The 12,691-nt window shown below is 50.8% G+C and overlaps 1 protein-coding gene across 6 annotated transcripts in view; it reads left to right on the top strand.

Annotated features, from left to right (window-relative positions):
* Positions 1-12,691, top strand: part of PALD1 (phosphatase domain containing paladin 1) — a 110,116-nt gene that overhangs the window by 59,746 nt on the left and 37,679 nt on the right. For all 6 annotated transcript variants that reach the window (XM_066242886.1, XM_066242884.1, XM_066242885.1 and 3 more), the window contains 4 exons: positions 6,942-7,154; positions 9,744-9,846; positions 11,108-11,287; positions 11,921-12,085. In XM_066242886.1, the coding sequence (XP_066098983.1) occupies positions 6,970-7,154; positions 9,744-9,846; positions 11,108-11,287; positions 11,921-12,085 (633 nt within the window). In that variant the 5' untranslated portion in view covers positions 6,942-6,969. The remainder of the gene's footprint in view (positions 1-6,941; positions 7,155-9,743; positions 9,847-11,107; positions 11,288-11,920; positions 12,086-12,691) is intronic.

Here is a 12,691-nt window from a genome sequence, read left to right on the forward strand (position 1 = left end):
CTGCATCTATATTTTTGTCTTTTCTAGGATGTCATATGAGTGGCTGACAGTAAAGTCTTTGGGCCTGGCTTGATTCTCTCAGTGTGCTAGTTTTGAGGTTTGTCAATGTCATTGTTTGTATCGATAGCTTATTCCCTTTTTTTGCAGAGTAGGATCCCATTGTATGAACACACCACATTTTGTTCCTCTGTCCACCAGCTTACGTGAGAGTTGATTTCAGATGTCGGTGGTTATGAATAGTGCTGCGATGTACAAGTCTTCCTCTGGACATCTTTTTATTTTGTTCAGTAGTTACCTGACTGAGAATGGAGTTGGTGGGTATGTTTAAATTTGTAAGAAATGGCAAAGCTGTCTTCTGAACACTGTACCATCTTATGTTTCAGCAGCCATGTCTGGGTTTAAGTTCCTGCACAGTTGCCAACACCTGGTATTGTTGGTTTCTCTAAACTTGTCATTCTAGTGCATTTTCCTGATGATGGATGATGCTGAACTTCTTTTTATATGCTTATTTAGCATCCAGCTGTGTCTTTACATCTTTTGCCCATTTTTAAATTACTTTAATTTTTTTTTTTTGTTTTGTTTTTTTTTGTTTTTTTGCATTTTTCTGAAGCTGGAAACAGGGAGAGACAGTCAGACTCCCGCATGCGCCCGACCGGGATCCACCCGGCACGCCCACCAGGGGGCGATGCTCTGCCCACCAGGGGGCGATGCTCTGCCCATCCTGGGCGTCGCCATGTTGCGACCAGAGCCACTCTAGCGCCTGGGGCAGAGGCCACAGAGCCATCCCCAGCGCCCGGGCCATCTTTGCTCCAATGGAGCCTTGGCTGCGGGAGGGGAAGAGAGAGACAGAGAGGAAGGCGCGGCGGAGGGGTGGAGAAGCAAATGGGCGCTTCTCCTGTGTGCCCTGGCCGGGAATCGAACCCGGGTCCTCCGCACGCTAGGCCGACGCTCTACCGCTGAGCCAACCGGCCAGGGCAAATTACTTTAATTTTTTTACCTTGGTATTGAGTTGTAGTTTTTCGTCAGGATTAAATGAGCGTTGGATTCTTCTTGGCTGAACAAGGTTGCCTCTCCGCCACGGTGTCCGCAGGGTGGTCTCTTCCCTCGGGACTGACTGCGTGTGTTTTCACAGAGGCAGGGTGACAGCATGTATATGTCTGGGACATGCTTAAATGTCATTGTAACTGCGACCCAGATGAGTCTGGCTTCTTAGCTGGTCACTAAGGGAGAAATGGAGCCTGGAGTTCCTGATCCCTCCATGGGAAACCATGTTTCGCTCTGCCTTGCTAGGTCTGGGGTGTTCTGTCAGAGAGTGGGGTGAATGAGGGTCCTGAGGACCCTGAGTGCAGGTTGTACAGGTCCCAGAGCGAAAGGAGAGTGTGGGAGGTGCTCTTGCTCCCAGGGTCAGTGTGAAGAGACAAGAAGGCACACTAATGAGTAGTTAGCAACTGCTGCCACCTTCCAAAGGTCAGCTGTCCTCATCTGAGCATGGACATAATAATATCTCAACCTTACAGGGTTGTTGGAGGACCATATTATGGGAAGTTCCCTGTGTGGTACCTGGTGCTTAGTAGGTGCTTTGAAATGTTAATAAATAGAAGACAAGGAAAAGGTGGAGGAGGACCTGTGTTTGGTGGGTGGCATGCTTTCCTTAAAGTATGAGTTTCTCTTTTTTTTTTTTTTAATTTTGCTAAGCCTGACCAGCCAGTGGCACAGTGGATAGAATGTCAGACTGGGACATGGAGGACCTAGGTTCACAGCCCCGAGGTTGCCAGCTTGAGTGCAGGCTCATTCGGCTTGAGCACAGGGTCGCTGGCTTGAGTGTGGGATCATACTCATGACCCCATCATCGCTGGCTTGAACCCAAAGGTCACTGGCTTGAAGCCCATGGTTGCTGGCTTGAGCCCAAGGTTGCTGGCTTAAGCAAGGGGTCACTTGCTCTGCTGTAGCCCCCTCCCCCATCGGGGCACATATGAGAAAGCAATCAATGAATTAACTAAGGTGCTACAACGAAGAATTCATGCTTCTCGTCTTTCTCCCTTTCTATCTGTCTGTTTCTCTCTCTGACTCTCTCTCCGACTCTGTCACACACACAAAAAAATTTGCTAAGGGCCCCTCTAGCAATCTGGCAGGAGTTCATGAACCTCTTCTCAGAATGTTTTATTTTTTTTAAGTGAGAGTAGGGGAGATAGATAGACTTTCGCATGCACCCCGATCATGAGCCACCTGGCAACCCCCATCTGGGGCTGATGCTTGAATCATCTGAGTTATCCTCAGCAACTTAGGCTGATGCTTGGACCAGCCTAGCTATACTCAGCACCTGGGCTGATGTTTGAACCAATTGAGCCACTGGCTGCGGGAAGGGAAGAGGAAGAGAAGGGGGATAGGGAGGGAGAGAGAAACAGATGGTCACTTCTCTTGTGTGCCCTGACTGGGAATTGAACCCAGGTCATCCATATTCTGGGCCAATGCTTTATCCACTGAGACAACCAGCCAGGACTCAGAATGTCTTTAAGTGCACAAAACAAAATACATGGGATTACAGAGGACGTACATTTTATTGAGAGCTGTCAAAATACTAAAAACAAATTGGTGATATAGTAACGCATTAAGATAATCTATTAGATAAATGAATGTTTAATTGTATTTTTGAAGACATATCAGTGACAAGGCTCTTGTTGCTCAGCTTTGAGGGAGCCATTAGGCTGGGGCACATCTTTGATAGGCATGTGCCCAGCACCATGGACACCAGGTGATTATGATTGTTTTGATGGTCCCGAGTGCTGAGACTCCCACTCTGCAAATAGAGTGACGGCTTCTTTATGACTGCCTTTGTACGGCGAGCATTGGCTTCTCTCCAGGATCATCACATTCTCCATGTTTCTTAGCTGTGGGAACCACCTGGGATCCCAGTGTGCGGGTCTCAGACCACTAGGCACAGTTACCCAAGTTGGCCAGTTATGTCACCCCCGGTGTGTGGGCAGGGAGCCTGGGTCTGTAATGACTGTGGTTTGAAAGGAGTGATGAGGGCAGGCCACGTTCCAGATACTGCACTGGGGCGTGATGTGAAATGTCTTTGAGCTCTATGGCAGCCATGTCCTGGGATCTGCTATGCGACGGGGTGGCCTTAGCTGTGATGGAAGGAAATGCTTGCTTTTACTTAGACGTTAAGAAAATAAAGGCATAATTGTTTACAAACCGTCCAGGCTCATGAAACCCCTTTGTCTGGTACCATCCAAATCCATCCTCCTTTCCCCCAGCAGAGATTTGAGCACTAGGGATCCTAATACCCCCACCTCTTCTGACCGCTGCCCTGGTAGTGGACAGCAGTGGTGTGACCACTAGGACTGGCCATCTTAGGAGCCAGACCATGTGAAACTGGAAGGGGATTTCAGACCATCTCATCCTTCACTGTCATTTTATGTGAGGACGCTAACAGCCAGATGGTGGAAGGAAGTTACCCAGGGCCACACCGCACGTGGCCAGCAGGTGAGGCTTACTCTGGGCTGGGTTGAGTGAGGTTTCAAGGGGAGAGTTGCAGAGTGAGAAGCCTGGGGATCCCAGGGTTTCACTTTCCTCTAGACATTTTGGAGGCAGGTCAATTTCCAAGGATCCTGTTCTTCCCCTGCCCCTGTGGACTGCAGCTGTGCACAGCTGTGTTGTCTCCTGGCTGCCTTTAGAGGCACTGGCTGGGGCCTGTCCTTGCCTGTGGAGCCGGTGAGAGATGTGGGTGGCTGGGGCTGGAGCTGGAGTGGGAGGCAAGGGGAGGAGGGTGGAGGTGCAGGCCCAGCCCAGATCAGTGGGAGCAGGGCCTGGCCTTGGCCTGGCAGCTGTAGCCAGCTGTCGCCTCTGTTTGCCATGCTCTTCTTTGGGACAGCTGCCTGTCTTCTGGAGAGGGCTGTTCCCACCCGTGCCTCCTTGGCCCAGACTGCTGAGAGGGGTCTGGGAAAGTTTGGTGACCTGTGTTGGGAGCCTGCCATGGCAGCAAAGTGGAGAGAACTGGCGAGAATTTCGGGCTCTGCTGTCGGCCAACTGGGGTCCACTGTGAAGCTCCCTCTCTCTCTGAGCTGCCTTGTTTTTTGTTTAGGAACAGACTCATTCCCTCCACGCCCGGGTCAGGCATGAAGAGTCGTGATGGGGCTCTGATAAACACCAGGTGTGCATGTTAACAAAGCTGTCAAGCGCTTCTGGGAATTTTCAAGTATGACAAGGCTGGGCAGGGAGCCCTTTCCAGACTGGAGAGGGAGAGAATCGAGTGGTGGTTTGGGAAGGCTCTGGGAGGGACAGCAGGAGGCTAGTCATTCTGTCTAGGTGTCTCTGGGGAGGGGAACATGAGTACACAGCCATTGGGGAGACCTGGGGAGCATCTGTCTAGGGACCAGGAAGTTTGACTCAGGGTCTGGGGGAAAGGGCACCATGAGCTCAGCCTTCAGACTGAGCTGCTGAGTCCCTCATCCTCCATCCACTTCCGGCGGTGCTGCTGCTGGTTATGAGAGGGCTGAGGTGGGGCAGGGGGTATGCATGGCTGGGGTATATTGTACCCACCCACCGACTGGGAGCAGCTCATGGCCAGCTGAAGGCAACTAGGGGAGGTGTCATGTTCTAAGGACTGTATTGTCCCTGTGCTTCTGTAAAGTAGACTCATGTTAGGGTACAGATGGGGTTGGGGTTGGGCAGGGCAGGGCAGGTAGGGCCCGCCTCCTGATTCTGGACCATTCATGCCGTGGGGGCCTGGCAGCTGCTGGGCTTTCAGAAAGTTCTGTCTCCCATATCTGGATCCAGAGTCAATCTTCCACACACCCTCTAGCAGCTCTTAACAGGTCTTCTAGCACATTGTTTGTTTGTTTGTTTTTGCAGAGAGAGAGAGAGACATGAAGGGAGAGAGATGAGAAGCATCAACTCAGTTACATCAGTTTAGTTGTTCACTGATTGCTTCTTATATGCCTTGACCAGGGGACTTAAGCCGAGCCAGTGACCCCATGCTCTAGTGAGTGACCTTGGGCTCAAGCCAGCGCGACCTTGGGATCATGTTGATGATCCTGCGCTCAAGCTGGCAAGCCTGTGTTCAAGCCAGATGAGCCCAGGTCCAAGCCAGCGATCTTGGGGTTTTAAACCTGGGACCTCAGTGTCCCAGGTCAACACTCTAGCCACTGCGCCACCACAGGTCAGGCCTTTCCGCATGTTCCCCAGCCATTCTCGTACTTGTTTTGAATAAACTTTAACTTTATTACCCAGTGTTCAGAGGAGAAAAATCAGAAGATGCAGAGAAGCAAAAAAGAGAAAATAAAAAAAATTACTTATAATTTCATCACTTGGTGATAACTCATGCTAGCATCTTGGTATTTATCCTTCCAGACTTTTCTCTTGATACACTTTCATGAATTAAATTGGGATTATAGCTTAATGGCCATTTAACATTCCATTTTAGAAAGGTCCTGTAATTTATTCAACAGGACTCCTGATGTTGGCTGGAGGTTGTTTCCAGTGTTTTGTTTTATAAGCAACACCAGTCTTTGTAGTCCACTTTTTGCATTCATTCTTAGGTGCTTCCCTAGGAGAGAGCTCTCCACAAGGACACTCGCAAGTCTCATGTGGGTCAGAATCTTTGCCTATTGATGATGTTGAGTTTGGTGATGTTGAGGTTGATGATGTTGATGATATTGAGGTTGGAAGTGGTAAGGTTGAGTTTGGTGATGTTGATGTGGATGATGTTGGGGTTGATGGTTGTTGATGATGATGATGTTGAGGTTAGTGAGATTAAAGTTCAGGTTGGCCTGACCAGGCATGGTGCAGTGGATAGAGCGTTGGAGTGGGATATCGAGGACCCAGGTTTGAGACCCTGAGGTCACCAGCTTAAGCGCGAGCTCAAGCTTTTTTGCTTGGGTCCAAGCAAAAAGCTCGCTTGAGGAAGGGGTTACTCGGTCTGCTGTAGCTCCACGGTCAAGGCACATATGAGAAAGCAATCAATGAACAACTAAGGTGCCACAATGAAAAACTGATGATTGATGCTCCTTATCTCTCTCCGTTCCTGTCTGTCTGTCTCTATCTGACTCTCTGTCTCTGTAAAAAAAAAAAAAAAGGAAAAAAAAAGTTCAGGTTGGTGCTGGTGATGCTGCTGAAGCTGGTGATTGAAGCTGAGGTTGATAATGTTGATGTTGAGGTCAGGGTCCTGGTGCTTTCACTGGACCTTTGATCTGCCGAGACAGGGGTTGGCAAACCGCGGCTCGCGAGCCACACGCGGCTCTTTGGCCCCTTGAGTGTGGCTCTTCCACAAAATACCACGTGCAGGCGCTACCTTGATAAGGAATGTACCTACCTATATAGTTTAAGTTTAAAAAAAATGGCTCTCTAAAGAAATTTCAATCGTTGTACTTACTGTTGATATTTGGCTCCGTTGACTGAGTTTGCCGAGCGCTGTGAGAGCTCACCCAGTCTGGACTTTCTTGGCCTTGTTTTGTGACATTCATGGCTAGAATGTCCTTCTGCACCCTGTTTGCATCCAGATCTTTTACATCCAAGCCTGACTTCCTTTTATATTTGCCCTTGGTTCTCCCTCAGGTCACCTACTTCTTCCAGTCTGGAGGGCCTGGCCTCCATGTGGCCTGATCCAGTCACCTGGAGCCCTCAGTCCCCACCTGGTGTGGAAGGTTAACCCCTTCCTCTTATTTTCATCAGAGGAGTATCAACTCTAATAGGTCAGGGTCTCTGTCTTTTTATCTCTCTATGTCCATCACCCCCAAAGTGCCAGCAGTGGGCTGGGCAGATAGTGGACATTCAGTGAACACGTGGTAGGCAGCACACCTGCCCTCTGTCTTCAGCTACAGGGTGAGCTGGCCCTCAGACTTTGATCTGTATGTACGGGGAAGGTGAGGGTGGGCTTGATCTCCTCTGCCCTGGCTTTTCCTGCCACCTCCTTGACCGCACGCCCTCTCACCCCATAGGACTCGGGTCTGAGATTGCTGGCTGACTATGGGTACAACAGCCAGCACAGCCCAGCAGACGGTCTCAGCCGGTGCACCCTTCGAGGGCCTCCAGGGCAGCAGCACGATGGATGGGCGGCACTCACTCAGCGTCCACTCCTTCCAGACCTCGGGCTTGCACAACAGTAAGGCCAAGTCCATCATCCCCAACAAGGTGGCCCCCGTCGTGATCACGTGAGTGGCAGGGGGAACGTGACCATGTCCCTGGAACACGTGGCTGTGGAAGCAGCCTGGAGGGTGGTGGCACGTAGTATTTAATATCTGGATGAAGACCCTGAGGCCCAGAGAGGTTAGGCAGTTTATCTGGAGTCACACAGTAAGCAGGGGCAAGGACTCTGTTGTGGGTCTCCAGCTTATGGGACTTACTGTATCCACAGTGCTAGGAAGTGTGGAGAAGGAAGACTAGTTGGGGCACACTGTTTTGAAAATAATTTTTGGTTGAACGTTTTCATAGGGAGTTTATATACTTAGATGCATAAAATTTAGATTTTTCCTCCCCCACAACTAATAATTATGGTTGGAAATTGAAGTTAACACCAGGCTATTAAAGGACCTTGGGCTAAAAAGCTGGAAGCTGTTGGTAGACTGTCTTAATTAGGTCTTTCAAGGACATTCCTGGAGGAGGTTGAGGGTTTGTTCCAACACCATATTTTGAGAGAGACCTGGGTGTCCTGAGGAGGAGGGCCAGGAAGGGGCCCTGCAGCCCTGTCTGCCCCCCAGGGCACAGTGAAGTAGTGGGTGTTGGGGACCCCCAAGGCCAGGAAGACGGGAGGAGCATTGGGTCTGTTTCCTGAGGAGTCAGAAAGCCTCGTCTGACATTGAATCTGCCCACTGTGCTCCCTGCTGCTGGCCCCTCCAAAACACAGGAAGTAGGACATGATGAGCTAAGAAATATATTCCTCACGCAGAACTTTGGCAGAGACCTAGCAGATGGGCCTTCTGTAAGGAAACCCGAAGGTGGGGATGATAAATTTGGCCTGCTGGCTTTGGGGCCTGACAGAAAAGCTGTAATCATAATATATAACTGTGTTCATGATGAGGGAAGAAGAGAAATGTTATATGAAAGAGACTTGATATACAGTCTCTCCACTGGAGATGAGAAAACTAGGTGTCGGCCTTGAGGGCAGTGTTGAAGACATGTGTCTGGGTTTTGCTACGTGAGCTTAGGCGAATTCTGTTCCCTCCCCGGGCCTTAGTCTCCTTATCAGGATATGTGGAATGATGTTTAAAATATTTAACCAAGCGGTGTGGCTCAAAACAGTCTCCGGCCTGTTATAAAAATCTTCCGTAATGTACTTTGCATGTTTCCTGGAGCCAGCCAGGAGCTCAGGCTCAGGTTATAGTGTGGTTGAGGCGGAAGGGACCTTAGAGATTATCCAACATGAGTTGGCAAACTATCTTGCAGGCTAAGTATAGCCCAGCATCTGTTTTGTAAATAAAGTTTTATTGAAACACTGTCATTGTCGTTCGTTTATACATTACGAGTGGATGTTTAACACTTCACCTGCTGAGATGAGTAGTTGTAACAGAGCTTTTGTATGGCCTACAGAGTCTAAATATTTCCTGTCTGACCCTTGGCATAAAAGGTTTGCCGACTCCTGATCTAATAATACCTTTTAGATCAGATGTGGAAACTGACTTAGATGCACAAAATGTTTCGAGGAGGTAGAGAGATTTGCCCATGATGGGCCCCGCAGTGAAATAGAGGCAGAGCTAGCTGGCTGGCTGCCTGCAGGAAGCCAGTCTCTGGACTCCTCCTCCAGTGCTCCCTGCCCCACCCCTTTCACCACCCAGACTTTCCAAAAGGCACTTCTTTTCTAAAGAGGATCAGATACCAGATCAGGAGCTCTGGGAGGCTGTGTCTTCTTCATTGTTAGAATCAGCACAGAAGTTTTTTGTCTTGAGGACAAAGACCTCCCCCCTTGTTTAGCATTTGCAGAAAACTAGATTTGTACCTGAGCGTTTTGTTTGAAATGTCCCTGTATGGAGATTGAACTACCACTAATAATAATAATTTTATTAATAAGTATAAGGCACTGGGCTAAACACTTATATTCATTAACCTATTGATTACTCACAGCAGCCCTGGGGGGTGTGAATGGAGCTAGAGAGTAACTCCACTCCATGAATCCATTGGGCAGTGGATTCATGCCCAGACCACATGGCCCCAAAGTCTGTGATCTGAACCGCCTTGCTGTGCTGCGGGATTGTCAGTGGGGAGCCTGTTCCCAGAGACAATATGATGGAGGACCATTCAAGACCAAAGTAACTCTGGAATGGAAAGCCCTATTCAAGACAGAAACCTCTGTCACATAAAAGTCCAGGTGATGCACGAGGCTCTGTGGTCGCTGGGCTCCTCCTCTCTTGCTGTCCTGCCATCATCAGCATCTGCTTCTTGTCATCATTTCTGGGTGCTAGTCAGCCAGAAGGAGAGAAAAGTAGAAGGCACACATCTCTTTAATAGAATGGCCCAGGAGTTGTACATACCACTTCTCCTCACATCCCATTGGCTGGGACCTAATCACATGACCATGCTAGCTGCAAGGGATGCTGGGAAATGCAATCCTCATAGGAACCAGTCTGCATTCCAGGTTTCTATTGCTGTCAATGGGGAGAGTGAATATTGTGGTACAATGGACTGTCTCTGCCACAAATGGGTAAGCACTTGGGTGGGGGTGGGGCGACTCTGCTGTGGGTCTGGTGAGGATGGAGTGGACCCTGGCTGCAAGGTTGCCTGACTTGGTCTCCATCTGCCTCCGGCAGGTACAACTGCAAGGAAGAGTTCCAGATCCATGACGAGTTGCTCAAAGCCCATTACACTCGGGGCCGGCTCTCAGATGGTACCCCTGAGCACTACCTGGTGCAGGTGAGGTCAGGCCCTCCCCTTCCCTTCCTCTTCCAGCCTCTCCTAGCCCCTCCTGTCCTCCTTCCTCACAGGCTCTCTGTCTAATCTCTTCTTCTCCCCACCCCACCCCCCTTCTCTGTTTCACTGCCTCATCCCACCCCTCTGGGGTTTCCATCCCACCTCCCTCACCCCCTTGCTTCCTGAGGCCTGTTCCTCCTGTCCTGTGGAGCCCCTGCTCTTCTCTCTCCACTCATCCCCTGCCAGGCCCTAGGATGTCCCCTCGCCAGGAGCACCAGGGAGAATGCAGATGAGGACAGAGGCCCCAGGCCCAGACTGCTTCCCCTAGGCTAGGGATCTCTCTCCCCTTCTCTTTTGAAATTTCACAACTTCTTTGGCTTAGCTGTTTTTTTTGCCTTAACTATCCCCTAGAAAGTAAAGTCACAAAGACAGACGAGTTTTCATCTAACTTATTCACTGCTACAGCCCCAGGCCCCAGAACAATGCTTAGGCAAGATGTAGGTCCTCAGTAAACAGTCAGTGAATGAATGAATGAATGAATGAAAGAAAGATCATGACAGTTAAACTGTATGTACTGAAAGAGTGGCTAACCATTTCTGGTATCTGGAAGAACTGGTCTCTTATCTGTCAGCAATGTAGTATGTTTGTGTTTGGGAGGGGGTGGACGAGATGACCTCAGGGTTCCTTTTTGCCCAGGAAGGAACTCTTCCATTTCCCTCTGCTCTCCCCTGATCTCTGGGTGTCATTTTCCTCTTTTCTCTATAGTCATGGCACCCATTCACCCCAGTTAGGGAGGGAGAGGCCTGCCCACCCTCAGAACTGCAGAGCCCTAGGAAGGGGCCAGTAGCCTTCCTCTAGTTGGTTCCCGCTGCTGCTGCTGCTGTGACTCCCTACTCTGGCCCCTTCTCCGTACTGCCCCCGGGTTGAGAAAAGTTTGCCCTCCTCCCAGTGGCTGAGAGCCCCCTAGAGCCAGCTTCAGCTTCTGCCCCTTGAGTGCTTCTCCCTGCTTTCCTTCTTCAAGACCTAGCCTGGATGCCAACCCCTACATGAAACCTCAGATTCCATTCAGGAGTTGTCTTCTCTCTCACTCTGTGACCCCTTCCCGGCATCACAGATGGTCATATAGTTTTTGCAAGCCTGCAGACAACTTGAGGACCATGTCTTCTACCCCGTCTCCCTGATCCCCATCCCCTGGGACGGAGCCCTGCCTGTAGAAGATGGTCCTGGGTCGCCTCAGTGACTCCTGTGGCTCTCCCACTGCCAGGGACGCTACTTCCTGGTACGGGACGTTGCTGAGAAGGTGGACCTGCTGGGCACTGTGCAGAGCCCTGGTGCCCCCAACTTCCGGCAAGTGCGGTCTGGGCTCGCTGTGTTTGGCATGGGGCAGCCCAGCCTCTTGGGGTTCAGACAGGTCCTCCAGAAACTCCAGAACGATGGACACAAGGTAAGCACGGTCACTTCTCAGGCAGAGGCCAGCCTCCCAAATCTGGGGAAATAGGCTCCCAGGAAAGGCAACTTCAGAGTCAGTCTTTGGAGGGTCCTAGCCACATGACGGAGAGGGTGGCTGGGGTCTTGATCAGGCCTTGAGTGCCATCACAGTCTTTGTTGTCAGCATGGTTGGACGTTCTGGCAAATGTTTATTGCATTGTCCTGAGTGGACATGGAAGCCTCAAGGTCAGCACCCCACCTTGAGGACCTCAGAGGAAGCAAGGAGGGTGACAGGATGGCAAGAGGGGCCAGGTCATAATGAGAGAGCCACAGGAGGATGAGCACAGCTAGAAAAGAGCACTAGACTAGGAGCCTGAGACTGAAGTTCACTAAAGGAGAGAGGATGTGTTAGCTGATTGTCACTACAAAGTGGGAATTAACATTATGAGGTTCAGGTGAAGGACTATACCTTGAGAGGAGGGAGGGTCAGGAGCGGGTGGCATTTGGTCTGAGCTTTGCTTCCTGGGTGCAGTTCAGGTCTTAAGGACAGGGTGAGGTGATGAGCCCTTGAGGAGGGGGAGCGGCCTGCTCAGAGATCTGGAGGCGGGGCAGTGAATTGACGGTGACGTCCTCCTTGGGCTCCTGGCAGGAGTGCATCATCTTCTGTGTGCGGGAGGAGCCCGTGCTCTTTCTGCGTGCTGATGAGGACTTTGTGCCCTACACCCCACGAGACAAGCAGAGCCTTCACGAGAACCTCCAGGGCCTTGGACCTGGGGTCCAGGCAGAGAGCTTGGAGCTGGCCATCCGAAAAGAGGTGAGGGCCACTGGTGTTAGTGGGGGCCCCTTGTCTGATAGGCCTTGGGCAGCTGAGTTGGGACCCCAGCCCACAGCTCAGCTTTGCTCTCCCTGGCCCATACTCGCCCCCTTTCCTGCCCTGCTTGGGCCAGTGGCTGGCCACAAGGCCAGCTCATGGGCAGCCAGAGAAAGGACTTACTATTCCCATTTCAGTTTGCCTCTGCCCCTTGCCCACCCTGCTTTTCTCCTCCACACTCAGTGTTATTTAGAGAGAGGCCTGGTGGAGTGAAACAAGCACTCGACCAGGAGTCTAAGACTGAAGGTCAGCCCCCGTGGGCCATGAGACCGGGAGGGAACCACTTCTCTCGTGGGCCTCTATTGATGTCCGAGGTTCCACTGTCCTACAAGGTTTGCCAAGGTCTCTGAGGCTGTTAACATACCACAGAGGTGTGTAAATAGAGTATGGGGGTCAAAGTGCCCCCATGAAACTTTCATGAGCAGGAAGCGAGGCTGTACTGGACACTGGTCACCTCCCCGTGTCCATTTCAGGTCTCCTCTCTAGCTCCCAGCTGACCAAGTCTCACCCTGTCCTTCAGACTGGTGACTTATCTAACCCCTACTGCCC

Source organism: Saccopteryx bilineata, chromosome 9 (genome assembly GCF_036850765.1).
Source record: "Saccopteryx bilineata isolate mSacBil1 chromosome 9, mSacBil1_pri_phased_curated, whole genome shotgun sequence".
Classification (NCBI taxonomy): Eukaryota; Metazoa; Chordata; class Mammalia; order Chiroptera; family Emballonuridae; genus Saccopteryx; species Saccopteryx bilineata.